This window comes from Ictidomys tridecemlineatus, chromosome 6 (genome assembly GCF_052094955.1).
Source record: "Ictidomys tridecemlineatus isolate mIctTri1 chromosome 6, mIctTri1.hap1, whole genome shotgun sequence".
NCBI classification, from domain to species: domain Eukaryota; kingdom Metazoa; phylum Chordata; class Mammalia; order Rodentia; family Sciuridae; genus Ictidomys; species Ictidomys tridecemlineatus.
Window position 1 is genome coordinate 199586473 of NC_135482.1, and position 24822 is coordinate 199611294.

The 24822-nt window shown below is 54.6% G+C and overlaps 1 protein-coding gene across 2 annotated transcripts; it reads right to left on the reverse strand.

Moving 5' to 3' along the window:
* Window positions 1-464: 464 nt before the first annotated feature.
* On the reverse strand, window positions 465-24302 carry Grtp1 (growth hormone regulated TBC protein 1). 2 transcript variants are annotated; one of them, XM_005316973.5, is made up of 8 exons: window positions 24128-24302; window positions 23590-23741; window positions 16922-17080; window positions 14769-14893; window positions 12402-12498; window positions 3446-3618; window positions 3191-3376; window positions 465-742 (listed from the first exon to the last, which is right to left on the reverse strand). In XM_005316973.5, the coding sequence occupies exons 1-8, from the start codon at window positions 24172-24174 to the stop codon at window positions 653-655; spliced, it is 1029 nt and encodes a 342-aa protein (XP_005317030.2). In that variant the 5' UTR covers window positions 24175-24302; the 3' UTR covers window positions 465-652. The 2 variants fall into 2 exon arrangements, with proteins under 2 accessions (XP_005317030.2, XP_077872495.1); XM_078016369.1 differs by lacking the exons at window positions 23590-23741; window positions 24128-24302 and adding an exon at window positions 19899-19920.
* Window positions 24303-24822: the final 520 nt, after the last annotated feature.

Consider the following 24822-nt stretch of genomic DNA (forward strand, 5'->3'; position numbering starts at 1 on the left):
GGATCCTGGGACCTTGGCTTTAAGGATGGCCTGCAAGTGGCCCAGAGCCCAGGCTTCCTGACTGGTGTTCTTCCACAGGCCCGCACTACCAGGCACCCAAACTGCAGAAGCAGACATGGGGACGAGCCGCGGCCCCCACAAGCTGCTCCTCTAGCGGTGCATCTCGGTCAGGTGGGCCAGGTGGAGTGGTGTTGCCCACCCCGCGAGGAGCCCCTCTCAAGGTCAGAATGAGTCTAGGCAGGACCAGGCTGGCATGCAGGCTCTCATGAAGGTCAGCCTGGCCTCCTGGAGGAGTCAGCGGTTCCAAGTGATGGTGTGGCCTTCCTGGGTGCTGCTGGGAGAGCCCTGCTTGTCAGTCGGCAACCCTAGGGGGCCTCACAGTGAGCACTCCCCCACAGGCAAGAACAGTAACTAGGCTGACCTCAGTGATGGCGCCGAAACGCTGACAAGCTGATACCACAAACTCAGTGCTCACCCTTTATTAAATACAAATGCTGTCGGAATCTAGGATCTCACAGCCTGAGTGACGGGATCGGAGGTCTCTCTAGACCTGCCGCTGCAGTGCAGTGACGTCAGGCATTCACAACGTGACAAGGGAGCACTAGGAATGGTCATGGGCCCACGGGCAGCGGGGCAGGGAAGAGGGAGCCTGTCAGCCCTGTGCCAGCAGTGCAGCACGGCGGCTCTCACGCAGCCTGGTGATGGTCGTCATGGACAAGCTCCCTGGCTCTGAGAATATTTTCTGGAAGAGAAACAATTTAAAAACAAATCAGCCAAAAAATACATTCCCACCTTATGTGGAACGGCACCAGGACAAAGCCACCTGCCAGTGCTCACCAGAGCTACCTCAGGGCAGAGCCTTCCCTGTAGGGCCAATTGAGGGGGGCAGGCCCACAATGACCACAGCCCCTGCCCTCCACCCCCAACACCTAGGCAGCCATGCTCACGGTGGGCCTGAGTAGTCAGCCTGGTAGACACTGCAGGGCCGGGCTGTCAGTTCACCTGGAAGCCAGGGGTCACCTGCATGCAACACTGGCCATCTTGGGCCACATATACCCTTCGTGATCCCTGTGCTCAGCAAGGGACACTGCACACCACAAAGACGAGGACTCAGGCTGTGAGGGGGAGCTGGGAGCCCAGTGGCCAGCAGCTAACACACATGGAGGTGGAACTTGGGTGAGGGCCTGGCTCCATGTGCACAGCACTGTGGCTGTTGGGGGGCAGGAACACTGAAAACTGCAACAATCCTGAGAACAGCCAAGACCACCAGTCCCTAGATGTCCCCATGTGCCCTGCCTGGGCAGCATGGAAGCCCTGTGAGTGCTTCCTGGTCCTGGGGCATTTGGGGCTGGGACTTGGTCATGCCCTGGATACAGCTGAGACTTGAGGGCACTAAGGCCCCTACACTGTCCTGAGCAGGGGGCAGAGCTCTGCTGGCTACAGCATCTCAGGGTTTGCCCAGGCCCTTGCCAGGCTGGCCCTGTCTGCCCTGGGCATCCTTGACACCCTACATCCTCATGGCAGCCCCATTCGTACCCAGAAACTCCTGAGTGGGTCTTTCTAACTTGGCATCACAATCTGAAGTGATCCTGAGGTTGCCTGATGCCGTCTAACAAACCATTCATGGCCGCAGCCTATTTTCACCAATGGGAAGAACATTTGGACCCTAAAGCCCATAGAACCCACAGTGGAAATATTTGGTAGTGTAAAAAGAATCAAATTGTGTTTTCCAACGTGGATTATAAAACGCTCATGGCAGCAGGAACAAAAGGCTGCTTCTGGAACAGGAGGGGCCGCTGGCAGCCACCTAGGAGAACCATCCTGGGGCACTCAGTGGGCGAGGCCCCTGAGGTCCTTGAGGCTGCTGTCAGCCTGGAGGGAAGGCTTTGGGACCTCTCTCGTCAAGTCTCTGCCCCTGCTTCCCCAGGGCCAGTGTTCTCAGTGCTCCGTGAAAGCAACCATAGCCCTGCGCTTGCTTGCACTTCCCTTGGAACATCTCCTGGAGGAGCCCTGAGCCAGCAACAGCTTCCAAGGGCCAACACTGCCCCTCCAAAGGCACTAGTTCCTAGTGACCAGAGCTAGCCACAGTGGTGTTAACTCTAGGTTAGAGGTTCACATGAGTTGCTGCTCCTCACAGCGCTCAGTCTCCTCTTTGGTCCTGTGCATGGAGGGTGTGTCTGGTCCCAGCAGAACCACTTGCACAAGGCGGTGGCCACACTCAGCCACACAGGAGAGAAGGAAGGTGCAGCCTGTGCCAGAGCCTCTGGGGGCAGGAGTCCACCTGCCATAGGCTGTGCCCACATCAAAGGGCTCGACCTGCAGCCAGGCCGCTCACTGGCACCACCCGCCCCAAGGGAGCAGGCAGAGCCAGTGGAGACTTTGGCCACATGTGCCTGCTCTTTCTGAAAGAGTGCATGCCCACAGCCAGCTTGCAGGGCTCCCAAAACTGCCTCCAGCTCTCTTGGTACCTAACCAAGGCTAGGTGGGATGGACCCCAGGGTGCCTCCCGGACTTCCTTTGAATCTGTATCTCAAGATAAATAGTTACAATGTTACAAAGGCCCCTTAAGCTCTGCATTTGGTCTGGTCCTGACAGGGTCATGCCCACTGAGAGGCTCTGCTCACAGCCTTGCCCAGTCCCCACAACCCCTGCCCCCAGAACGCTTGACAGTGCAGACCCCACTTGAGTTTGTCTGCACACTCAGGCTTGGGACTCAGCAGGGAGCCGCCCTTCCAGGCACCACACACAGGGGCAGCCCATCTGGCCAAGGGTGAAGTCAAAAGCATGAAGGTTGAAAAGAAATGGCCTGCTGCAGGCAGGATGGTCAGGAGAGCCCTGAACCAGGCTCTGGACAAGAGTGAGAGGACACAGTAAGGCCAAGCCTGGATAACATGGTGCCACTCTCCCAGGCCCCAGGACACCAAAGCACTGGTAAGCGGGTCTATGTTCTTGTGCCCACCCTTCTGACCCAGGGAGCCCTGATCTGATCCTCTACATGGTCAGAGGCAGCCTGGGACATGGATGGGTAAGAGGGGAATCATGCCCCCACCTCGGCAGGCCACAGGAGAGAAGGCATGGCTACAGCGGGAAGAGGGCATAGTCCTTCCGGGAGAGGGGCCCAGTAGAAGCCCAGGTCTGGCACCCGGGCAGGCAGAGGGGGCCCCAATGGGTCATCACCTACAAAACTCACCTGCATGAATGTGTGGCACTCGGTCACAAAGCTCCCTCTGGTGATCTGCTTGAACCTGTCGCAGATGTCTGGAACGCTTGTGGCTTCCAGGATGAATGTCTGGTGTTGCTTGATCAAAGTCAGGGCCACCCGGAAGAGGATCTTGGAGCCCTCGTTGAATAAGCAGTCCCAGATGCGCAGCACTGTCTGTGGAGACATAGACCCACGTCACTCAGGCAGCAGCCCACATGCTCCGGGGCCCATGGAGGTGCTCACCTCCACCGGCAGGATGTCCACAAACAGGCAGATGAACCATCGGGACACCACCAGGGTCCACAGCACACCATGTCCCTCCATCAGGGCTGCCACCGCTGGCATCTTCAGCCTCACCAGTTCCGCAAGGACCTCCTGGTCAGTCTTCAGGCCCAGCATTGCAGGGCTGTAGTAATCTGCCAGAGGGGGAGGGAAACCAAGAGACTCAGGCACAGTTGGCAAGCCACTGGTGCCCTGAAGGCCTCGCTTGCCTCTGAGCTGAGAGTGGAGACAGGGCTCTCCCAGGAAGAAGGACCATAGTCCAGGAGCACCTGTGAGCAACTCCCAAAGCAAGGCCCCCAGGACAGCCATGGGGCACCAGGGGTCTGGGCCAGATGCTACCCACTCAGGTCCCATTGGGCATTAGTTAAAATCTTCAGGCAGGAAAAGACTGAAAAAGATGTTTGCACACCCAGGTGTTCACATCTGTGCTGTTCACAACTGCTAAGAGGTGTGCATCAATAGACACACGGACAGATGACCATATGATGAAACATTATCCAGACTTAAAATGAGAGGGATTCTGACACAGGCCACAACAGGTCATGGTTCTTGACACCGTGCTCAGTGAAATGAGCCTGTTCAAGAAAGACACACACTATGTGACCCCTCTTTTAAAAAAAAAAATTTTTTTTTAGTTGTTGATGGACCTTTATTTTATTTATACGTGGTGCTGAGAATCAAACCCAGGGCCTCACAGGTGCTAGGCAAGCTCTCTACCACTCAGCCACAACCCCAGCCCTATGACCCCTCTTCTAAGAGGTCCCTAAGTCCTCACTCAGAGACAGATGATCGGGTGGAGGGGAGAGGAGTCAGCACTTACTGCAGACAGAAGGTGACAGGCACAGCAATGGGGGCAGAAGATGAGACTGCAGCCCCTGCTACTTGCAAAATATTCAGAGTCAATTTGGTAGAAAAAAAGGTTTTATTCAAAGCTGGCTTTGAAGGAAGACAGAAGAAACTTAATAGGTTCAAAACACCTGAAAGTGAGCAGGACTTTAAAGGAGATCAGGTGGAGAGGCGAGACCATGGACAGGAACATGCAGTCCACAGGCCTGTGCACACCCAGGTGTTCACATCTGGCTACTCCACACCTGGCTACTTTAGTGCCTGTCAGGATGTGGGCTGCAGCCCTTGGACTTCTCTCTCTTAGCAGGAGCAAGTTCTCCTTAATCCAAAGGGCCCCCAAATTCAGTTGTCACTAATGCTCCTAAGGCGAACACAGAAATGGTTCATTTCATGCTGTGCTTTACCCCAACAAAATAGAATTCACACTCAAACACTTCTAAATAGCATTCTATCTTCCTTTGAATGGACATTTGTCTTACCACAGAATTTCTGGGTTTCCTACTCGATTTTTTAAAAAAATATTTATTCTTTAGTTTTTAGGTGGACACAATATGTTTATTTTACTTTTTTTTTTAAAGAAACCATTGTGTTTTTTTTTTTTAAGAGAGAGAGAGAGAATTTTAATATATTTTTTTTTTAGTTTTCAGTGGACACAACATCTTTGTATGTGGTGCTGAGGATCGACCGGGCCACATGCATGCCAGGCGAGCATTGCTTGTTGCAATTGAGCCACATTCCCAGCCCCTTTATTTTACATTTATGTAGAGCTGAGGATTTGAACACAGTGCCTCGTGCATGCTAGGCGAGCGCTCCACCACTGAGCCACAACCCCAGCCCCTCCTACTTGATTTTTAAAGTTAATGTGACACACTTTAGTAAGTTTTAATGCTCAATTTGTGATATAGAAGAATGCAGTAGCCAGGCATGGTGGTACACGCCTGTAATCCCAGTAGCTCAGGAGCTAGCCTCAGCAAAAGTAAGGCACTAAGGAATGCAGTGAGACCCTGTCTAAATAAAATACAAAATAGGGTCGGGATATGGCTCAGTGCTCAGTGCCCCTGAGCTCAATCCCCAGTACTCCCCCTGAAAAAAAAAGAACACAGTAGGCTATCCTCATACTGTCACAGCAGAAGCCGCAGCAGGCCTTCTGGCCACCTGCCACGTGGCTGCTTAACCAAGTAGGAGGTGCGGCTAGGCGGACTTGGTGTCTTGGTTGAAACAGTCATTACAGATGCCGGCACATGACTGATTCTCAGAGTAAGCAAACAACAAAGATGTTTGAAATGAAAGTACCTGAAGATTTTAAGAAATGCCAGGGATTTCTGAACCCCCTTCCTATCTTGATATTGCATGGATCTCTTCAAAGCGTGAGCTGTTTACTGTCTTTGCCTTCGTGACCGAGAGCATGCTATTTAGCTGGAAGAGAGGCACAGCAACCCCCCATCCGTCATCAGACCCTGCAAGGAGCTGAGCTGAGCTGAGCAGAGCAACAAGCAAGAGGCGATTTACAAGGTGCAGTGCGACCTTGGTCCCAGGACAGAGAGGCTTAGAACAACTTCCATAAATAGAGGCGCTAAACTCATACCCTGACCTCATGGGGCTGAGGGGCTGTGGCGGTCTCCAAGGGCAGGATTAAAGTAAGTTCATGACGCCTTCCCTTCCCTGAGTGTGGAAGGTGCTGGCAGGGCTGCACTGCTGGTGTTCCATGAGGGTCTGCGGCCAGCAGGCACAGCTGGGCCAGGGCCAGGTACTAGTGCCCTGGAGCCCCAAGGCTGAGGTCCAGTGCCTGTGACCCGTCCTCCGTTGCTGGACTCTCTTCTGGCCAGCGTTCCGTGAGAAGCACCATGAGGGCTGGCATCACACTCCCACATGGGGCTCCAGCTGTGCTCTCAGTTAGACGAGGATGAAAGGTGGGTCAAACCTCCCCATCCTCAGGGCCACAGCAGGCTCCTGCTGAAGGTGGGAGGGGAGAGGCGGCGGGCCTCTGTGCTAAGCCACCCCAAAGGAAAACGACAGAACCATTAAGACCCGATGCCACCTGGGGCTGCTAACCACCCAATGGGCATAAAACTGTGGCCACGCAACTCACCCCAACTCCAGGGCAGTCCACACTGGCACCCAGTTGCACCCACCAGATGGACGTTGGGCACAGGCAGTGTTGGGCACTCGATGGGGACACTGTGTCATGGAGGGTGGCCCAGGTACAGCTGTGACATGCTTGGGGCATAGGAAGCATGTGGCCTCTTCCCAGGGGGGGCGCCTTGCCCTTCCATCAGTGCATCGATGTCCTCCAGAACTGATGCCCAGGGCTGCACCCCCACTCACCCTCACTGATACCCGTGTGCACAGCCACATCCCAATTCAGACGCTCCAGGACCCAGGGCCGAGTCTATGGGGTCTCAACCCCCCACTCCCACCCCTCAGGAGCAGGACTCAGGAGCCTTCCTCCCCCCAAAACTGTGCTGCTTCCCAGGGATGGAGGAGGAAGGGAATGAAACGGAGCCCTGAAGACATTTCGCTGGGGCGGGGGCCTTCTACACGGCCCACTCCTGACCCTAAGTGTCAACGTTAGGGTCTCTGGCCCAAGACAAAGGGAAGGCGGGCACATGTGTCCACCCAGGACACAACAGGGCCACAGGACCAGCAGCTGCCCTTCCACACTCGGGGCCCTCTTCCCCGAGGAGGACCATCCTCAGCCGCACCGTCAGTAGCAACAGCCATGGTTCCCAGTCTCTGCTGCAGGGCCACTTCCCCACCCTGCTCCATGGCCTCATGGCCTCAAGAAGGGCGAGCACAGAGGGAGGCCTCCTTCACCCAGCCTTTGTCACCGCATACAGTTACAGTCGTCTGCCCGACTCACACACTTCATCACAGGTCTGTGTGTACGGTGAAACACAGGCTCAGTACTACCAAAGGTTCCAGGCCTAGGGGAGGGTCCCGGGGGCTGTCCACAAGATGAGGGGACATTGCATTTTTTTTTTTTTTTAGGTTTACTTAGTTTTTGTGTAGTAGTAGTTTGAACCCTATGGCACTCTACCACTGAGCAACATTCCCAGCCCTTTTTAAATATTTTTTTAATTTTGATGGGGCTGGGGATGTGGCTCAAGCGGTAGCGCGCTCGCCTGGCGTGCGTGTGGCGCGGGTTCGATCCTCAGCACCACATACCAACAAAGATGTGTCCGCCGAGAACTAAAAAATAAATATTAAAAAAATTCTCTCTCTCTCTCTCCTCTCACTCTCTCTTTAAAAATAAATAAATAAATATTTTAAAATTTTGAGATGGGGTCCAAGTTGTTGAGGCTGGCCTCAAACTTGCTATCCTCCTGCCTTCAAAAAGAACTAACTCAGTTGGGCACAGTGGTGCAAACCTGTAACTCAGCATCTCTGGAGGCTGAAGAAGGAGGATTCCAAGTTCAAGGCCAGCCTTAGCAGCTAAGTAAGGCCCTAAGAAACTCAGCAAGACTGTCAAAATTTTTAAAATAAGCTGGGTGCAGTGGCGCCTGCCTGTAATCCCAGCGACTCAGGAGGTTGAGACAGGAGGATAGCAAGCTCAAAGCCAGCCTCAGCAACAGCGAGGCACTGAGCAATTTAGTGAGACCATGTCTCCAAATAAAACAAAAAAGGGCTTGGGGGCTGGGGAATCTAGTTCAGTTGGTAGAGTTCTTGCCTCACACGCAGAAGGCCATGGGTTCAATCCCCAGCACCATAAAGAAAGGGGGAGGGGGTTGCTAAGGTTATGGCTCAGTGGTGGAGTGACCCTGAGTTCAATCCCCAGTACCAAAAAATAAAAAATAACCAAGGGCCAGGGATGAGGTTTAGTGTTTCAGTGCCCCTATGTTCAATCCTTGGTACTGAAACATTAAAAAAAAAAAATATATGTAAGTAGCTCACTAGATAGCAATAAAAATAGAGATTTTTAAAGAGATTCAACCAGTCATGATGGCACACACCTGCAGTCCCAACACAACATAATAAGACCCTGTCTCTTATGAAAATGAGTAAACATAAAACATTTTTACTCTTTGTATTTTTTTTGCCAAGTCCTAATCCTATTATCATAGAAATGATAGATTGATTTTTTTTAGAGCACAATACTGTAGAATTTAACTAAGGAAAAAAAAAAAAAACATGTAATATTCCCTCCTCTGCCTGGCAGGGAGATCAAGTCCCAGACCGTCCTTTGGGAGGTGAGGCACCCGGGCATGCTGGGCTCTTAAGGTCCTGGCTGGCCACCGTGCTGGGTCCTCTGCTCTGCCAGAGACAGCATGCTGGGAGAAGAGGTCGGAGCGAGTCTGTGCTACCTGACTGTTCCGTGGCGGAGCTGGGCTTGTCTGTAGTTGGATGCCCACACGGAGGCCCAACTCATACTCAGCAAGGGCAGTACTCCCCCAGGAAGCACCAGGCTCGGGATGGGCAGTCATGGGGAAGCCCACCAGAAGAGTGTGGAGTCCTGCTCAGCCCTGGCTGAGGCCATCAGGGCACCACCAGCCCACACCAACCCTCCTCTGCTCCTGGGACTGGAGCTGTGACCTTGCAGAGCGTGCCTTAGTGCTCATCTTGGCCAGAGCTGAGGTGTGCCATCAAGGACCTGTTCCCCTGCATTCAGTCTTTCAGGACATGCAGGCGTCAGCTCATCACAGCATTCCAATGCCCTCTCAGCAGTGCCACAGATCCACAGAGGGCTCCTCTGGGAGACAAGGAGTCTTCTTGCTGCAGGGAAGCCACAATCTGCTCTGTGCAGTGGCCTCCTGGAGAGGGGGCGAGGCACCAAGGGCTCCAACGGGCTGGTGCCACACGGTTTCCTGCTGATCTGAGCAACTGGGATGAGAGGGGCTCTGGCCCAAAACCTGGGCTGAGACAGTCGGGGGCGGCCAAGGACTGGCCACAGTGCAGGAGTCTCTGGTAGGAGGTGTGCAGGTTACTCATTCTGTTCTCCAGGGTCCTCCTCTTGAATTGCACTGACACCTGTTCTCAGGGATGCAGATGACTCCTGCCAGGTTTCAGTGGCTCCACAGCTGGGGACATTGCTTGGCACTGGCCTGCTGAAGGCTGAACCACCTCTGCCTAAGTCCGTGGGCCATCCAGGTGCCTGTCTGTGAATCAACTGTTGGCCATTTCCTTCCTCTGATGCTGTCCTCTCCCAGATCTTTAGGAATTCTTAAGACAATCCAGATCCACAGCCCTTGGTTCATCGCATGGACCAGATGTCTTCTCCAAACTAGAAGCCACTTGCTTCTGTCATCTGTCTCCAAGACTGGCTTATTTTCATGTGACTGAGATTCTCAGTGTCTTCTATGCTTTTGAGTTGCCTTCCAGAATTTCATCTCACTGCAGCCTCACAAACCACTCTTCTTCTCTGAGCTTCAGAGCTCTGACTTTTTTTTGAAAGAATTTTTTAATATTTATTTTCTAGTTTTCGGCAGACACAACATCTTTGTTTGTATATGGTGCTGAGGATCGAACCCGGGCCGCACGCATGCCAGGCGAGCGCACTACCGCTTGAGCCACATCCCCAGCCCCAGAGCTCTGACTTTTTAACTGTGAAATTCTGAACCATCTGGAATCGAATAAGGACCTAATTTTGCTTTCTTCCATGTAGACAGTCAACTGTCACAGAATAGTGTTTTAAACAGTTATTTCTCCATTCATTGATGTGCCTTATACAAGACATTCCAACATATGGCAGATGCAGCCACAGACCAGTTGGCTTGGGCTTCTCAGTTCTGTTCCACACATGTCTTTACCCGTAGACAAAGTAACTCCACATACCTTGAGCATCAATCAACCGCCAGTTTCCTTCTTTAAACTTTTCTTGGCCTGTCTTGCCCTGGACTCTTTGAAATGATTAAGTCATTCTGGCATTCCTGGGATAAAATGACTTTCGACAACAACAAAAAGAAAGAACTCACTTCACAACCATTTCTAGATTCCAGTTGCTCAATCCCTGAGTGTGTTACCAGGGACGTGCCCCTGTGCCTCAGGGAGACCAGCCTACACGCAGGACGCCACACTATTCTGGCTTCCTAACATGAGCTGACGAGCGGCTCTTCATTTTCCATTTTCTGCAAGATTTTATTCTAAAGAGTTTTGTGGTGCCAGGAATCACACCCAGGGCCTTGTGTGTGCCAGGCAAGGATACTCAACAGCCAAGATCCACCCCAGACCAATTTTTTTGAGATGGGATCTTGCTATATCATCCAGGCTGGACTCCAACACCTGGGCTCCAACGAGCCTCCTGCCTTAGCCTCCCGAGTAACTGGGACCACAGACACATGCTACTGTGCCCGGCTAAGCTTTATTTTAAAATAAAAATTAAATAAAACAGGAATTATCTGTTTCTTCAAGGTTGGACAATAGAGAAAACTCGGCATGTCCGTCAAGTCAACTTTGTTAGACTGTTTTTCTCAACACCTCTGAAGGAGACAGATGGGATGTATTCATGGAAGATTGTCACTGTCATCCTACTAGATTTTTTTAACTTTCCAAATGAAAATGTATGTGTATATCCCTCATATAATTAAAAAAGAGATGATGAAAAGCAGCACACAGGCCGCCCGGGACCAAGACTTGGGAGGTGCAGTGTCCCTGCCTCTGCTACCCAGAGCACTCCACAGTGGCAGGACCACCCTCCTCTCACTGGCTGACGTTTCATCCGAGTTCCGAGTCTGAATCGAGACCTGTTCCATGGCAGTTGGTTCAACTGAACCCACGCAGGCAGCAACGTGGGGATGAAGCTCTGCTCGACACCGCTGCCCACTGAGGGGAGCCGGAGCCTGGCCCTTCTCCCCTCTGACCTACATGTTCTCCTGTTCGGGACATGCAGGCATCAGCTCATCCCAGAGCCTGCCCTCTCAGCAGTGCCACAGATCCACAGAGGGCTCCTCTGGGAGACAAGGAGTCTTCTTGCTGCAGGGAAGCCACAGTCTGCTCTGTGCAGTGGCCTCCTGGAGAGGGGGCGAGGTACCAAGGGCTCCAACGGGCTGGTGCCACATGGTTTCCTGCTGATCTGAGCAACTGGGATGAGAGGGTGTGCTGCTGCTGTCCAGAACCTGCCCGAGGACAGGACTGGTGCTTCCCAGACCCCGGAAAAAGGCCTGGACCATGCCAGGCCCGTTGGGAAGGACAGAGCTGACCTGGTGCACACCAGCCTCACCCTCGAGGGCCGGAGGCACCTGCTGCAGTTCCCTCTCCGCTGTCCTGGCCCTGGCTGCTGGGAGGGAGGCATCCCCTCTCAGCCTGCCTTCTCCTCACCACGGTGCGCTCAGGCACCCTTCCAGGGGGCACACGGGCTGAGGTCCAGGTGCTACTGCCTCACCTGGCACACGAGCCTGCGAGCAGGCCCACACTCACACTCCCCAAGCCTGCGGTCCCTCTGTGAAAGGGGTGCTGTGGCCGTCTGGCTACCTGGTGGCACAAACGACCTGGGCTGCAGTGAGAACACATGTGGGAGCATCCGTATCTCATGCCCTTCCTGGGGACAGGCACAGAGTGCTCTTCCCAGCACCTGTGTCAGACTGGGGTGGGACAGGAAGTCAGCTGTCCCACGTCCTCTTCCATGGGGACAGCTCTGGCTCTTCCTCTCTACCCAAAGTGACCTCACACTATACAGTCTGCACTATGCTTTGTTAAAGCTGGTAGCTGTTCTTACTTGTCAGGAAGTTAAAAAGCATACAGATTTAAAAAGCATACAGTAGTAATAAGAGATTGCTATTGTGCTGATGAGAACTCACAAACCTAATGACCAATACACGGGCAGCCAGGCCAGCTCCTGGCAGACTGCGGGATCCTCAGACTCCACAAGTCCCCCACTCCCTAGGGAAGGGCCAACAGAGGAAGAGCAGAGCGGAACGCATGGTCAAAGCCAAACCCATGCTCTGCAGCAGACCACCCCCCATGCCCAGTGGTGCCCATGCCCAGTGGTGCCCATGCCCAGTGGTGCCCACGCCCATGTGGGGAGCTTGAGGAGGACGGCTGTGCTGGAGGGTCAGCCAGACTAGAGCTGGAGGGTCAGCCAGCTGGCCTGGCTAACCCAGAGGCAGGGTAGGAAGGCGTAGCAGAGGCTCCAACATACCAGGCAGTATCCTTCCAACAAGAGCGTCCAAGAGCCAAAAAGACTCTTCCTCATTCTTTGTTATGAGAATCAGATATCCTGCTATGAAGTTCATTCCCTAAAATCAGAAAAAGGAGAAGCAAAACTCACACTGAGGTTTTTACATTCTGTTTTGTTTTTTGGCGGTACCAGGGATGCAACCCAGGGGCCTTCCACCACCGAGCTGCCGCCCAAGCTTTTTACTTTTTATTTTGAGACGGTCTTGCTGAGCTGCCCAGGCTGGCCTTAAATCTGCAATCCTCCTGCCCCAGCCTCCCAAGTCACTGGAATTACAGGCATGGACCACCACAACTGGTCCCACTGAGTCTTCAACTGCCTTACAATTCGGTACTAGTTGGGCGGCTACTAGGTCCCCAGTTCTCTTCCCTTCCCTAAAACTTGAATGAGCCTGGAACAATCTTTTGGTAGAATCTTAGAGAAACTAAAGGTCTGCCAGCAGTACTGTGTTCATTGAACCTTCATAAAAATAAGAAAAAGTTAACAGTTAAAACCCCTGAGCAATGCGAGGAGCACTGAAGACCACCCTCTGAGGGCTGCCTGGGTCAGCCCACCCCCCTGGTTCCCCGAAGGCTATCTGACCACTTGCTTGGCCTGCATCTCTCCCCCAAGGTGACTCTACACCTAGGGCTGAGATTACACAAAGCGAGGGTCATGGCCTGCCACCAGGGCCATCAGGGCGGCTGAGAGAACTGGGTGGAGACCCTCCTGGGAGAGTCCTAGCACTTTCCAGAAACTTCAGGCCTGTGGCCCTCTGGGAAGGGCTCCACTCCTGGAGGCTGAGCTGCGTGCTCAGCGTCACTTCCACCAGGAGTAGGTGAGTGTGAAGCCATGCAGGTGAGGCTGCAGCAGCACACTGTGGTGGCACCAAGCCTGGCCTGCATGTGCCACCGAGGGTTTGCAGGAGCAGACACCGGCTGCACACAAATGGCTCTCACACCCTCAGATCCGCACCTCAGTTGCACAGCAGAACTAAAAACTAAACACAGAGACTGGGGCATCAAGACTGTGAAGGCAGGGGCTGGCGCGCGCTGCTGCCGAGAGCCCAGGGACGGCGTGCACTGGGTCTGGGGACAGCCACAGCGGGTGGACATGCTGACACAGGCCATGCGCATGGGCAGCCACCTCGGATTCCCAGGCTGAGACCCACCCTGTGCCTTGGGAAGGTGCCAGCAGTTGCTGCTGGTGTAAGTGAGGGTCTACTGGGGTGAAGACCCTTACAGAACGGGATCATGGGCACAGACACCAAGCAGGCAGAATGCCCTGGGACCATGCACCAGAGATCTGAGTGTGGCATCTACAAGCCCAGGGATGCCAAAGTCGGCAGCGACCACAGAGGCTGGGGGAGGCTGGGACAGACCCTGCTCACAGCCTGGGGCGGGGCACCCAGCCCACCGCCCTGACCTCAGACTTGCAGGCCCCAGAAATGCAGGAGCATGGACCTGCGTCTCAGCCACGTGGTGTGTGCCTGTCAGGGCCTCAGTTGGCCAACTCGGAGAATGCGCAGTGTGTGAGGTCCAAGCAGCAGAGCTCCGCTGTCATGCCAACATCAAAACTGTGTTTGTGTTTGAAAGTAAAAACTGTTTTTAAAAGCCGAAAGAACAGAAAGTAGAACGATATAAAGACATTTTGCTTCAGCTCCTTTGGGCCACAGTCTGGTTCCCTGACAAAGGGTGGCAACAGCAACAAGCCAAGGATGGAGGGACATCCTGCCTCAGCTCCACGCATGCACCACCAGCGTCCAGCAGTGTGACCCACAAGCCTAGCCCAACGGCATCCGGCCAGAAACGAGCAGCAGGCCATCCTGTCCTCTGCCTCCTCTGCTCCTCTCCCTGCCGACGCCGCCACCCTCTCACCCTGAAACCCACTCGCTCAGCCAGAGAATGATGTGAGGGCTCTCCAGGTGGGGACCAAAGCTGCCAGACCTGCTCTGGGCAGACATCTGTTCACACCTGTTCCCTGACACTGACCATGGGCTTCTGGAGCCATCGCCCAGGATAGGAGGACCAAAATCACCCAAGCTCAGGACACACTCATCATCCTCTCCGGAAACGGGGTGCCGACCTCAGCTATAGGGAGCAGGACGGCCATGAGAAGCTCCCAACCTCCAGCTCAGGAAAAGCTGCTTCCCACTCTGTGGCAGACCTGGGCTACAGCTGGCAACCCATGACGGCACCAGGCTGGCCCTCGGGTACCTGGCCTGAGTGCTCTCCTGGGAACCCTGGAGGTGGCCTGGCTGTAGCCGGAGCTTGCTCCCTGTGCCAGCAGCACACGTATTGGCCCAGGGCTCCCCCAGCGACCCTGTGTTGGTGTGAAGGCCTGAAGGCTCACCTGGCAGTACCCCACGCCTTGGTTGTGCATCCCATATGCCAGCAGCACGTTGTACAAGGTCTTCTGCAGGCAGGGCTCGGCCGTCTTCCGGAAACGCACATTGTCCGGGAAGGTCCGGTTCAGGTCTGCACGGAAATTCACCAAAGAGGTCACCACTCAAGCCTCTGTGTCCACCCCGTGCAGTGGGATTCTGTGCAGGACCTCAGGATTGGTTTAACCCTGGTTGCCTCTTGAATCAACCTGGGAAAGGTCAGCACAATTGAGGTGACGGCACACTGTGTCAGGAAGAAGGGGGGCTTTCTTGGAATCTGGGGACACAGGCAACAAGTTCTAACTGTCCTTTCTCTTGGGATCAGAGATGGCACAGCAGCTATCCAGAGCCACAGCCCTCATGGCCCATTTCCACACTGGCCCCACCAGCACAGCCCACCTCACCTGGGTCCCAGCTCCCCCCAGGAAGAGCCCTCCCGGCGCCAGGGTGACCATGGAAACGACACACTAAGCTCTGGGGAGCTTCCCAGTTCTGAAGACCAAGCACACAGCGAAGGAGAGGAGACTCAACCAGAAAGGGACAGACAAGCTGAGCTTCCCAGTTCTGAACACCAAGCACACAGCGAGTGGGATACGAGACAAGCCGAGTCCGGAGCACTAGATAACTGGCACTGCCGGCTTCTGTATGAGGTGGCCTCCCTGCGGGCCTCTTCCTGTCTTAGGGCCACACCCCTGTCCCACATCCCCACCCAGGCCCCGAGAGACCTCTTTCTGGAATTGTCAACATTCAAATAAACGAATCAAGGGAAAAGATGGTGCTCTTACTATTTCAGACTAGAGACAGCTGTGAATGCTCCTGTGTGGTACCCTGGCCGGGAGAAGCTTCTCCTTGCTCTCATCGTTCTATAGGAAAGGAAAAGGCTGATGTGGACGGGTGCAGGTGCGGCCACGGCTCACAGGCTCCCTGAGCACCCAACACCCCCTTACGATCCCTGTAAAATGGTTCATCCAGATGCCTCCAAGTTAGACACCAAGCCACCACCTGCCACCACCACCTGCCACCACCACCGAGCAGGCCTACTTCTGGGCCCACAGCCCAGGGCCAGAGGCAGCGACTTCAGCAGAGAGCCACCCAGTGTCCATGGAGTCCGAAGGGTGAACTAAAGGTGGTGCCCACGTCCCAGGACACTGCAGCCTTAAAAGGAAGGGTCCTGACCCTCTGCAGCCCCAAGGAACCTCGAGGCCACTGCTCAGAGGAGGATACGTGCGGGGATTCCTCCTGTGAGGACCCTCAGGCAGCCAGGCAGGTTAGTGCCCAGTGAGGACAGTTTCAGTTTGGCAAAATAAAATGGTAACTTTTATGTTTTACCTTTACTACGATAAAACAAAAAGACTGATCCCAAACCACACTCAACAGAACCTTTAAAATCACTTTTCCAACAAACAGCAGGATTCCATGTGCTCTGCTACGCACAGCTTCCATGAGCTCCCTGTGCCCACCTCCATCTGCACCTCTGCCCTGCCGCGTGAGGACCTGGGTGGGCTTCTGTTCTGTGCCCAGGATGCAGCCTCTGGCTCCCACGGCTGGAGCCTGAGGACCTGAGCCCAGGAGGGCAGCAGCACAAAGCCCTGCACCCGTCAGGGCCACCCCTCCCTCAACCTCCTGTTTTTCAACATAAACGGGTTCATTTAAAAACTGTGTCGCCTTCACATCTGTATTTCTCAAAAGGTGTTAAAATTGGAGAGGACATCTATTTCCTAAACAGCTCCTGTTCAACTTGGGTCAAAACTCTTCCAGCACTTTGAGCTTCTCCGAGTTCCGTGAGCTCAGGGCTCACTAAGGGCCCTGAGGCAAGAAGCTGAGAGTTGCTGGTGACTGGTTCTCTGTGCCCAGTGCTGCTGGCTGCTGCCCTCCCGAGAGCGGGTGAAGAGCTCGTGAGCCAACAGGCACTCCAATATTTTCTGGATGGATTAAAAACACTGTCCTTCCCATGAATGCTTCAGTTTATTTTTCCTCCAAAATGTGATTTCAAATCAAAACGAGCTGATGCGTCTTTGACAACAGCTTTCTCCACAGGCCTCAGGGCTGCGCACAGGGCAGCACTTCTGCTGCCCGAGCTGCCTGGTCCACCACCCCGCCACGTGCAGGCCCTGGCTCCCACCTGTCCTGATGGCCTCCTCCAGGCAGGAACTTCGCTCTCTCTGGAGCAGCCGGTGGTAGTAGCCAGGGTTCTGGTCCATCTGGGCCTGGGCTCCACTCACTGCCATCCAGACACGGGCCCGGTGTTCCAGCGGGATCCCTTTCCGGACATAGCGTTTCACTGGAACCAAAAGGATAGATAGCGCCCACGAGTTAGAACCAGGAGGGGCTGAGCGTGCCCCCTGTGGCTGAGGGCCTTCAGCTCCCACGCCTGCCCTCCCTAAACAACGCGGGCGGAAGGCCCAGACGTCAAGCCTTCCCCCAAGCCCACACACACACTCTGTAAATTCTCCAAGACACACTCCTCTCCCCACAGAGCAGCACGAGAGGTGGTACAGTCACGGCTGCTCATCTTCGGCCCCGCCAAGCACCTGAGGAGACAGGCCAGGGCTTCAGGCTCCTCCCAGGTCCTCCCCTTCTGCCTGCCCTGTGGACTCTGCCAGACTCCAGGCCCTGCCTCGGGCTCCTGCCCTGGAAGACTCACCCCAGCAGCCCTGTGCCCTCTGTGCTGAGCCTGAGCAGATACAGAGCCACATGGAGAAAAGGGCACAGCTCAGCGGCCGACCATGGGCTGAGTGGGCACCAGGCCAGGCGGAGATGGCCCTCTGCAGAAGAGGGCAGGTGCTGACCCTCTGCTGTTCCTGGGAGCTGCAGGCAGACTGGCAGGGGCCAAGGCACAACTTCAGGCAGTGCAGCCCTCACAGGACCCCATGTACCAGGCTCAGGTGCTGGCACCGACCTGGCGGTGAGAACAGTGGGCCCAGTCAGGAGCACAGCACCCACGTGGACTATGGCTGAAGGGCAGAGCCAGCAGGGCTGAGGTGAGCACACACGGACCTGGGGGCGCTTGGGAGGTGGTGCTAGTGGTCAGTCCTGGTTCTGAGGCTGACCTGTATATTGAGCCCTACAGCTCGTGGTTTTATTTTCATTTTCATTATTTCATTTGTGCTGGCGATCAAACCCTGTTTCACGCATGAGTCTCACCACTAAGTCACATCCCCAGCCAGTAATTAGTAATCTTCTAATGACCACAGAAACAGAGGAGCAGACTCGATAACTGATGCCCAGGGAGACTGACAGGCCAATCAGATCAGACCAGGTGCCTGTGCCTACACGACATCAGCCTGCAAAACAGCGAGCTTCCAAGGCTTTGCGGTGTCCCTCTGCCACTGCATTAGGGACACACCATTCTGAAGTAGCCACGCTGCAGGGAATGCCAAAGTCTGCACGTCAGACGCCCCAAGGCCACATGGCAAGGCCTGGTCCCAGGTGGCACTTCTGGGAGGGTGCCACCTCTGAGAGTGGGGCCCGGAGAGGTCCCTGGGTCAATGGGCGCTCTGCCCGACAGGGACTGTGGGACCCTGGCCCCCGGCCCCCTCGTCCTCTTGCTCTTGTGCTTCTTGGCCTTGGGGTGAGCAGTTCTGCTCGTGCTATCATGCACAGCTTCACCAAGGCTCAGAACAGCAGAGCCAGCCACCCACAAGGGCGCCTCCGAAGCTGAGCCAAGAGAGACCTCAGGTCGTGCTATAGTAACAGCTGGCCGAACAGGAAGAAAAGAAGTAGAAATTCGTGCAGTTAGTGACATTTCACAAGGATCCTAAGCCCTGGGAAGGACCTCACAGGCTCCAACAGGAGGTCCATGAGTAACAAACGTTGTTAACACAAGTTTCAGGGACCCACAGTTATGAACATCTGGGCCTGGGCACCTGGATGCAGGCACCAGGAGGACAAGCCTCACCCACTGCCCACGGGGCCTCCCAGGCAGGCTGACAAGAGCTGTGGGTGGCCAGGCCAAGCACCATCCACAAGAACCAAAGAACCTGGGAGATCCTCTTTGCAGCTTAGAAGTGTCCTCGAGGATCCTGCTCTAACAAGATCATCTCAGCCAGCTTGTCTAATCACTGTGTTTGTGAACAAGGAGAGCAGGAGCTTGTCCCACTTAAAATTCAAGCAGACACTAATAATTTGACCTGACCTTCCCTCCAAATTAGTAGATTTGTACTGAAACTGGGTCGTGGGTCTCAGAACCCCTCAGAGGGCACAGTGACCAGAGTGCTCTGAACGTTTTTAGTCACTCTTTGCAGAACAGCATCAAGAGGGGTCAGTCCCAACACCAGCAGGGACTGTTCTAACCAGAGAAAGGACACGTGCAAACCAGGGGTGTCTCCACAAACCAACAGCGAACAACCAGGAAGCAAAAATTTTAAAGGTGTCATTTACAATAACACCAAACAGTAACAGAAAAGGGTCTAAACCAAACGAAGCATCTGCAGGGTCTGAATGCTGAACACTGCAGAAGGAATCAAAAGACCCAAGCAAATGCAGACAAACGCCCCACCCATGGGCTGGGAGACTGATAACTACAGTAACAACAACATGGTGTTGGTGAAAGGTCACGCAAGTGGATTAATGGACACAGGAAAGAACCAGAGACGGGCTCACACAGACAGAATCAAGTGTCTTTTGACAAAGTTGCACATAGAATAATCTGTCCAGCGGCTGTGGTTGTAGCTCAGCGGTAGAGTGCTCACCTAGCACGTGCGAGGCGCTGGGTTTGATCCTCAGCGCCACATAAAAATAAATAAATAAAATAAAGTAAAGGTATTGTGTTCAACTACAACTAAAAAATAAACATTAAAAAAAGAATAATCTGTCCAAAAGAAAGAATGGATTAAAAAAATTAAATTGTAACAAGGAAGTGTAGCCGCTTGAACGTTCACACACTTTTGGGAGAAATGCAAAATTGAACAGTCGTTTAGAAAAAGAATCTGCAACTGATTTTTCCTGTTTTGTGTGTGGGGAGAGGGCACTGGACCTAAAGCCCTGCGTATGCTAGGAAATGCAGTTTCCTACTAATCAAACTTCGACAGGACCCGGCAATCCAGTCTAAGTTGTTTCCCAAGAGAGAGGAAAAAGTAAGTTCACACAGAAGCACCTGCCTGTTTACAGGGTCGGCTGGGCAGGTCCCAAACATCAACTGCCGGCTAGAGAGATCCAGAAAGTGCGTCACTCCTCAGCCAGGGAAGGGAGTCAGCCACCAAGTACACAAGAGGGTCCCAGGAGTCTGATGCAAGGTGTCCAAAAGCGCTTGCAAGCTCCGCCCACTTACAACAGTGGGGGAGCTGATGGCAGGGTGAAACCCACACCCCAGTACCAGGGATCGGACCCATGAGTGCCCAGTCACTGAACCACATTTGTAGCCCATTTTATTTTTTATTTATTTATTTTTTTAAAGAGAGAGTGAGAGAGGAGAGAGAGAGAGAGAGAGAATTTTTAACATTTATTTTTCAGTTCTCGGCGGACACAACATCTTTGTTGGTATGTGGTGCTGAGGCTCGAACCCGGGCTGCACGCATGCCAGGCGAGCACTACCGCTTGAGCCACATCCCCAGCCCCGCCCATTTTATTTTTTATTTTGAGCCGGGGTCTTGCCAAGTTGCTGAGGCTGGCTCTGAATTCATGATCCTCCTGCCTCAGCCCTCTGTGGGATGACAGGCTTGCACCAGCACAGTTGGCAAGAAGCAGAATTTCTGAAGGTGATAGAAGTGTTTTGAATCTTCACTGTGGTGAAGACTATGTCTAAACTCACAGAAATACAGCCAGGTAAAAATGTTTTCCTGTAAATTTAAAAGACAATTTGGCAATATAAAGTCTTGTTTTGTTTTGAATGAAAGGGCAAAATGGTTCTACACACCAACTTCGACTTCAGACCCCTGCTCTGTCTGAGCCCAGGGATGCACGCCTGTAATCCCAGTGACTGGGAAGGCTGAGGCAGGGGCACTACAAGTTCCAGGCCAACCTGGGCGGCTCAGAGAGATCCTGTCTCAAAAATTATAAAGTGCCAGGATGTGGCTTCCCAGGAAGATGCTCCTGGATTCTCTCCCCCGTACAAACAAGCCAGAGACAACTGCTCTGCTGACCATAACTGCACACCTGGGGAGCTCAGTCTCAATGTACAGAGAGACGGAGCACAGCCTGGTGTCAGGGGCAGGACAAGGGGCCCGAGGCCTGGCTGGCTCTGGCAATGGCAGCCACACTTGCAGGTTACACAGAACAAAAGCTTCTGCTACTTTTTGACAAGTTTGCTATCTGAACCTACACTGTTTCTTCAGCAGGGAATGGAATGGTTTCTTGTCCTCCCAGACTGACCCTCTCCCAAGGGCAGGGCCTGCGCACAGATGTACCCAGAGAATTAGCTTCCATCTGTCTGCCCTGACAAAGGAAGAAAAGTCTCATATTTTGGCATTTGTCTTTGAAAATGTTACTGTAATTTAATTTTCGTTTAGATGTGTTAACATCTTAAGCAACTCTGAAGGAGATCTGAAAGAAGTCCCTTTCACACCCAGACAGGAAATGAAACCGGAGAGCAGAACCTTGTGTGCCGAGGTCAGTCTTTCTAGGCTACAGGAGCGACAGGCTATAGGGCTGCTGGCAGACACTTACAACAGAAAAATAACGTGTGCCCTGTACCCGCAAACAGTGCACTGAGCAGAGTAAGTGTGTCTTAAGACACACTGAATGCCAACATTTGTAGGTAACCGTGCTACTGGGCACACAAAAGGTGGGTGACATGCCTTCACAACATGACAAACACCCAGTGAGCGCGACGTCACACTGGAGGGGCGCCTGGTGACCCCGGGGCCTGAAGCTGAGCACACTGCCACCCAACTGCACCCACCCAGACCATCTGGCAGGAAAGCCTGGATCTTCTCCTATTTCAGACCTCACAGTCCACCTGGAGTTTTGCCTGCACTAAGGGCCTTTCGTCCACAGTAAGGGACCCAGAATCCACACCTTGTGCCAACAAGGACACACAGGATGCAGACCCCCTCACCCCTACCAGACTGAGCAGAACCTCAGGCTGATGCTGGTGGCTCCCAGCCCTCAGGCTGAGCATCCCTGAGTGGCACAATGATCTCCCCCCAGTCCTGTGACAGTGATTGTGCTCATTACCATAATCACAGAAATGTGAGCAGGAAAAGGCTACTTCAATAAAAACTAAGTCAAATTTTTAGAAAGAATTAAGATAGTGCTCAAAAGAAGCAAAGCAAAGCAAAACTGCTAGACTAGAGTGAGAGCCTGGGAGCATTTTGTATTCTGCATTCAGACTGCTTCCCAGATGCCTTCTATTCCTGCTCCAGCTAGACCCCCCAGCATGGGATCAACAACAAACACAGGCAGAAGGACCGTGCCCTGGTCTCACAGGAGACACATCCCTCAGGGACTCTTCCCACTGGGCCCCTGTGGTGCAGAGCTCATGCCATTAGTTGTAAGCCTGTGTGCTGGCACCTCTGCTCTTGGGGGACACCTGGACAGTCCCTAGTGGTCACTTGTATGAGAGGCTGGGGCCTACAGCAGTCAATAAACAACTTCATTTTCCAACCCTTAGTGTGACCGGAATGTTTCCCATGTGCGTAATCTTGCATGTTTTCAAGTATATATGTACACCCCACACACACACACACACACACACACACTGTACCTGTACCTATCGCGCACAGTGCAAACACGATATGCATACCAACATGTGACATCTTAAGTTAAAAGACAACTTTTAAGAATAAGTCCAAAAGAAGAAAAGTAAAAGTACGTGTTTGCTGGAGCATGGACAAACAGGTGACAGGAAGGGACAGCAGGGTACCTGTGGGACACCCAGGACCCTGACTTCAGGGCTGTAAAGCCAAGGCGAGCCACCCCTGCAGTCCCTTGGGCTCTGCCTTGTATGCTACACTGGGAGCCTTTACCCCCCTCTCACCCACCCTCTCAGCAACAAGCTTGGAGGGAGTGGGGGCAAGAAGCCCAGGGGCTGAGCAGGGACCAGCTTCCCCACCCCAGTCCTCTCTCCCGCAACCCAGCACCGCCTAGGAACACTCTGCCGACATCTTTAAAACCCTTCAAGAGTCAGGTGTGGGGCTGGGGCTGGGGCAGGCTGAGCGGTAGAGCCAAGCCGGAGCAAGGCGCTGGGTTGGATCCTCAGGACAACATAAAAGTAAATAAAATAAAGGTACTGTGTACAATTACAACTAAAAAAAAGATTTTTAAAAAAGAGTCAGGTGCTTCTGTCTGCTCACTGTCCACGCGGCACCCTAGGCCCTCAGGCCAGTACAGGGTCCTCTGCTTCATGTCTACTCTCCCTCACACCTCTACCATCTGGCTCATCCAGCTCTGTCCCTTGAAGCCTAGTCCTCACTGGCCCCTCTTGGGAGGCGACTCCCAAGCCAACTCAGGCACTGCCCTGCTGGTGCGCTGGAGGTCTGTAGTATGTGGCCTCTTGCAGGCCAACACTGCCTTGCCCCTTGACAAATACTGAAGTCACCATCCTGGTCAAGCCACTTTGCAGGACGGGCGACTCCCAGCAAGGAAACAAAAGATCTGCACATAAATAACACCTGTGGCTTGGACAGTGACGGGGAAACACGGGGGTCTGGACAGGGCCCACTCCCTCAACTTCCACTTTCTCCGTGAAGAAGGGGCAAAGGAGAGCCTGCCCCATCTGATTTTGAAGGTAGAAGACGGGCTTTGTTTCCGGGTGCTGCGTCTGGAGAAGCAGCCTCACCGCCGGCCTCGGGAAGGAGCTGGACTTCGCCCGTCGGTGAAGGGGGTGGGTGGTGCACCCGCTGGCTCCCTCACCTGTGGCGCTTCTCCGGACCGCGCCGCCGCCCTTTAGAAGTCTGGACCACTTTATGGCTCTCTTGGTGAGTATTACCAGGTACGTGGAGAAGAATTCTTCGTAAGCTGCGTAATCAAAGTCTGCAGGCCTCTCAAACCCATACGGATCGACCCTGGACACAAAGAAAATTCTGTTTTCCAGTCCAAGTTTCCTCGCCCGCTGGAGTCGGCACGGAGCGCGACCCCCCACCGGCCCCTCCTCCTTTCGCCACCCCCTCCCCGGCCGGGCGCTCCCGGACCTGCACCCCGCGGACCCGCGTCCCTCCCGTCGCGCCTTCACCGGACCCTGCACCCCGCAGACCCCCTCTCTGCCTCATGCTCCTCCCTCCCTGACACCCCGAGTCCCTGCCGGGCCTCCTCCCTCCCCGATCCCGCCTCACTGCGACTCCCCATCTCTCCCGACCCTCGCCTCCAGTCCCCTCGGTCCGGGATCCTCCCTGGCAACCGTCAGCGCGGCGCCCCCGCCGGAGCCCCCGGGGCTCAGTCCTTCGCCACCCACCTGGGCACCCGGGCCCGCGCCGCCTGCAAGCGCTCGGCGGGCTCCATGGGGGCGGACCGCCGACCCCACAAGAGCGCGGACTCCAACCCCGGGCAGAGCCCAAGCCACGGCTGAGCCCCAGCCCAGCGCGCCGCCAGCCCCGGGGCGCGCTTGTCCTTCCGGCGGGGCGGGGCCCAGGCGACCGCGGAGCGCCGGGGGAGGGAGGGCCGGGGGAGGGGCCGGCGGGGGAGGGAGGGGCCGGCGGGGGGAGGGGAGGAGGGCCCGGGCCGGGGCTGGCGGTGGGCGGGGAGCCCGCGGGCGGAGGGGGCGGCGGGCCGCGTGCACCTGCTCCTCCAACTACCCCGACCTCTCCGCCGTGCGCAAAGACCAGGGGCTGTGAATCCAACTAGGAATCCAGTTTGGCTTCGTGCGCGCGCCCTAGATTCCAGCCGTGCGGCCCCGGTGTTGTTCTCTTGTGGAGAAAAAGCGCAGACCCCATTTTCCGTCAGCTCCCCTCCGTTTCGGGTCCGAGAATATACAAGTTGGAGGCCTGCATCCCGCGCCCACCGAGGACCCGTTCGGCCTCCTCAAACCCGGGGTTAGGGGACCGGGAGCCCTGAGCCAGCGAGGGGGTGGCGTCCCGCCCTGGGTCCACCCAAGGGTCTCCTCCCGGTGTGATGGGCCTGGGGTAGGCGCACCACTGCAGCCCCGGGTAG